The following is a 4,040-nucleotide window of genomic DNA, read 5'->3' as shown; positions in this document are numbered from 1 at the left end:
GACAGTATTTGGGCTTTTCTTGGCAAAGACACTTAAGTGGTTTATCATTTCGTTCTCTGACTCATATTACAGGTGAAGAAACTGAGTCAAACAGTATGTAGTGATTTCCTCAGGATCACACAGCTACTGAGAGTCTGAATTAAGTCTTCCTGGCAGCAGGCCTAGTATCCTATTTTTTCACCTGACTGCTCTCATCTACTCAGATGATCTGAAAATATACATTCAGAAAGACAACTTTCAGTTAAACTTCTCCTTCACTGGTACTTTCCCAAATAATCTCTTGAGAGCCTCAAAGGCATTTTGTGGATGGCCACAATTTGAAATTCAGGTGACAAATTCAGCATAGAATATCCAATATGTACAGGTATAAGGGATGATGTCTTCAAATATTCCATCATTGATTTATTTAGAATCTGTTATTTATACTATTGATTAGTTACTAATCCCAGAGTCTGGAAATGAAGAGTTCTTTTTATATTTATTTTGGAAACTGTTAAGCCATTTACTTACCTACATAGACCAATTGAGAAAAATAACTTTTACTTGGCTTGAGTCTTTGGATATGCAAACCTCAGAGATCCAAGAGGCCAATTAAAACAGACATAAAGAATCATCCCAGAATTCCACATATATACAGTGGCATTTATCTATACATATCTGTGTGTTTATGTGTATACAGATTATAGGCACATAAGTAACATATATGTTTATTAATAATTTCATGTTTTATTTTAATGAAAATAAAAAAAAATATTTCTGTTAGAAAGAGACATACTAAGCATGATATTACAAATAAGAAAATTAAGATGTAATAAACATTTAAAAGACATATGATTTGAGAAAAGGTGTAGACAACACAAAATCTTGACATTAACAATTTACACAGCTCATTAGATACTATTTTTTATCATTTGTTCATCACTACTTATGCCCATCATCCCTCTGCATTCCAATATTGATATTTGGCCAGCAATACTTTTCATAGAACACTTTCAACCTAAAATTGCATTTGAATCATCAACCCCTTTTGTATGATAAATTAATGCAATTGCTTTAGATTTCCTTTTCCCAAAATCTTTTGACACCATACCTTTCTCATGGCATTTTTCATTTCAGTATTTCTCAGAGTATAGACTAAGGGGTTGAACATTGGAGCAATGATGGTATAAAATAGAGCAAACATTTTATCCTCTGGGTAAGTAGTGGGAGGTCGAAGGAAGGAAAAAAATTGCAGGTACAAAAAACAAAACTACAACTGTAAAATGGGACCCACAGGTGGAGAGAGCTTTCCGCCTCCCTTCAGCTGAATGGGTGCGTAGAGTCCATAAAATAGTGGCATAAGAAACAAATAAGATCATAAAGATTATCAAGACTATTATCCCTGAATCGATTACAACAAGAACACCAGACATGTAAGTATCTGTACAGGCAATTTCCAGTAAGGAGAAGATGTCACAGAAATAATGATCAATTTCATTGGGGCCACAAAAGGGTAATTTGAGCATCATGAATAATTGAGGAAAGGAGTGAGCAGCTCCTCCAGCCCAAGCAGCTAACACAAGAAGGTTACATTTCTTTCTGCTCATGATGACCATATAATGGAGAGGTTTACAGATGGCAACATAGCGGTCTAAGGCCATTGCGGTCAGGATGAAGACCTCAATACTGCCAAAAAAGTGCATCCCAAAGATTTGGAACATACAAAAATCATAGGAGATAGTTCTTCTTTTAGTTAATAGATTCTGAAGTAGTTTTGGTGTAACAGTGGAAGTATAGTAGATGTCCATAGAAGACAAGTGACTGAGGAAATAGTACATTGGCTGGTAGAAAAGATGACTAAAATGGATAGAGATGAGAATTACAAGGTTTCCTGTGATGAGACTGATGTAACAGAAGAAGAAGAAGATACAACAAAATATCTGTGTATTTGAATCATCGGATAATCCAAAGAGAATGAATTCGGTGACATTGCCCTTAATCCCCATTTTGTTTTTTGGTATTTTATATTCAGGATTAACTTTTATCTGAAATTAGAAGAAAAATTATGTTAGTGCAAGCATATTATCGAAAATGTCTATCATTTCTTTGGGTTATTATTGTTTTCATTATTTTTAAAAACTATATATCATGAATATCCAGATTGTGGAGCTACTCTTGATAACACACAAACATTCCCCCTAAATAACACTATTCCCAGCTCTAGTTTTCTATGTGGTAATTTCTTTTTTGTGGAGCTAGATTGAAAATATGCTCTGAGATTATATTGGAAGTATGAATAAACTTAATCATAAATGCTTACCCTGGAGAAGAGAACTTGGACATGTCATGATAACTGTCATCAAATATTGGCACATTATCATGTGAAAGAGAAACCATACACATCCATCATATATACACACATAGACATGAAAGTACACAATATGTATTCATATAGATGTATATATATACATAGGCATGTGTATTTACGTGTGTATATATAGTCATAACACATGTGTATATTGATAAAGAAAGAGTATAAGCTGAATGAAATTTATTATTTTTTCTTAAAACTTTATCTGTCCAAAATTCAAATTGTCTGCCTAGTGACATAATCTATTCCTTCTCCTAACAATATTTCAGTTGAATTATTTTATCAATGTGCGATGTAAATTTATGATGAGGCTCTTGTTCAAGCATGCTTGACTGTACTCAATAGAGTTTACAGATCTAACTCAGTTTCTGTTAATTGAGTATTAATAATTACTAATATTTAAATATGATTTTTAGAAATAATTTGATTTTAAATTTGATGATAATTGATTATTTTAATGATTAATTTGATAACAATTTGCATTACTAATGCATTCAAATTATGTGATGTTTTTTATTACACAAATATTTGCATGACCCAGGTTTCTATTTCCCTAGCAAACTGAGGTAACAATTTCACCTGATAATTATAAAATAAGAACATTGTCTAAATTTAAAAAAAAAAAAGCATTCTTACTGTTACAGACATATTCTAAACATTCATTTGTCTACTTATACACTGTTGTACCTTTTTTGTGAATATTTTCCTCAGGACTGAAATGTAAAAATTAAACTATAAAAGAAAAAAATATTACATATAAAATGGTAAACTTAATCTAGATATATTTGAAAACTGGAACCACGTTCTCTAAATAACTGTGATACTGCAATCATTTTATATGGAGTAAGGACAAAATATAGAAGCCTACTGTACTGTCAAAAATCATTCCCAGATATGTTTCTAGATTCTCTTCATGGAGGGATCAGTGATGCAATTTTGATGATAATTAATGCTTATAAAACAATCACTTTGCATACACTAATAGGATAATAACACCAACACATACACACACACAAGCATATACACATACACCAATACAACACTGTAGCCTTCAAATATGGGGTGATAGATAAATATCAAAGTAAATAAGCAGTTCAGGGAAAACCAAAAGAAAGAGATTTCTCACAATGTATTTTGGGTTAACTCTATTCCTCACTTCCCCACTTCCTACCATAGCCATCTATCTCTAGATCTTCTGTTTAATATAACATAATAATTAATATAATTATAATAATATAATATAAAGGGATTAGTCTAGAGCCTCCAAAATCTACATTTGGGATGACTGGAATTTTTCAGAAAAGGGAACTAGATAAATATAAATGGATAGACAGACAGATAAATGGAAGACATGATATAATGATGGATAAATTGACAAATAACATATTTGACACACATTTATAAAGATTGACACTTTGCTGTTAATAAATGATTACCGAATATTACAATTGCAAGGATCTTAATAGCTTTGTACTTCAATGTCTAGTTAAAATTGACCCACCAACCAAAAAGTTTTGATATTCTTGAGACATAGTCTTACAGCTCTTGCTGGAAAACCTTCAGGAAAGAATAATCAGCCACCACTTTGGGAGCCCATGACACGTTTAGACTTTTCCTGTCTTTTATCAAGTCTGTCTTTGGCTGAACTTCACTTCTTTTAGCATATTTTCCTCCTATTTATGACTTTTGT

General features: G+C 31.9%; 1 protein-coding gene across 1 annotated transcript; it reads right to left on the bottom strand.

Moving 5' to 3' along the window:
* Window positions 1-1,039: 1,039 nt before the first annotated feature.
* Window positions 1,040-1,985, bottom strand: LOC141547416 (olfactory receptor 4P4-like). The gene is given in 2 exon segments (XM_074275850.1): window positions 1,040-1,225; window positions 1,227-1,985. Coding segments are annotated over 2 exon segments (945 nt in total).
* Between the last annotated feature and the right edge of the window lie 2,055 nt (window positions 1,986-4,040).

Source organism: Sminthopsis crassicaudata, chromosome 6 (assembly GCF_048593235.1).
Source record: "Sminthopsis crassicaudata isolate SCR6 chromosome 6, ASM4859323v1, whole genome shotgun sequence".
In the NCBI taxonomy this organism is placed as follows: domain Eukaryota; kingdom Metazoa; phylum Chordata; class Mammalia; order Dasyuromorphia; family Dasyuridae; genus Sminthopsis; species Sminthopsis crassicaudata.
The sequence above is the reverse complement of the archived record's forward strand: the minus strand, read 5'-3'. Positions and strand labels throughout refer to the sequence as shown.